General features: G+C 66.2%; 1 protein-coding gene across 1 annotated transcript; it reads left to right on the top strand.

The window, feature by feature from the left end:
* LOC103915526 (claw keratin-like) lies at nt 1-386 on the top strand (the record flags this gene model as incomplete). Its single annotated transcript, XM_009322360.1, has 1 exon — nt 1-386. A coding segment is annotated over exon 1 (386 nt), but the record flags the coding sequence as incomplete, so codon positions are not given.
* Between the last annotated feature and the right edge of the window lie 11 nt (nt 387-397).

Genomic DNA, 397 nt, shown 5'->3' on the forward strand with positions numbered 1-397 from the left:
ATGTCCTGCTCCAGCCTGTGCGTCCCTTCCTGTGGGGTGGCCACCCCGGCCCCACTGGCTGACAGCACCAACGAGCCCTGCGTGCGGCAGTGCCCCGACTCCACGGTGGTGATCCAGCCCCCGGCCTCGGTGGTCACCTTCCCCGGGCCCATCCTCAGCTCCTTCCCGCAGTACAGCATTGTTGGCTCGGCGGGATTCCCTGGTGTTGGAGGGGGCTATGGCGGCACTTTTGGAGGCCGTGGCGGTTTTGGAGGCTATGGGGGCTATGGGGTGTATGGAGGCCTTGGAGGCTATGGGGGCTATGGGCTTTCTGGGGGCTACGGAGCCTTTGGGGGTTGCGGATATGGTGGCCTGGCCCCAGGCCCCAGATACTTCAGTGGGCAACTGTGGGGCCTGC

The sequence above is a fragment of the Pygoscelis adeliae genome, unplaced genomic scaffold (genome assembly GCF_000699105.1).
Source record: "Pygoscelis adeliae isolate BGI_AS28 unplaced genomic scaffold, ASM69910v1 Scaffold794, whole genome shotgun sequence".
NCBI classification, from domain to species: domain Eukaryota; kingdom Metazoa; phylum Chordata; class Aves; order Sphenisciformes; family Spheniscidae; genus Pygoscelis; species Pygoscelis adeliae.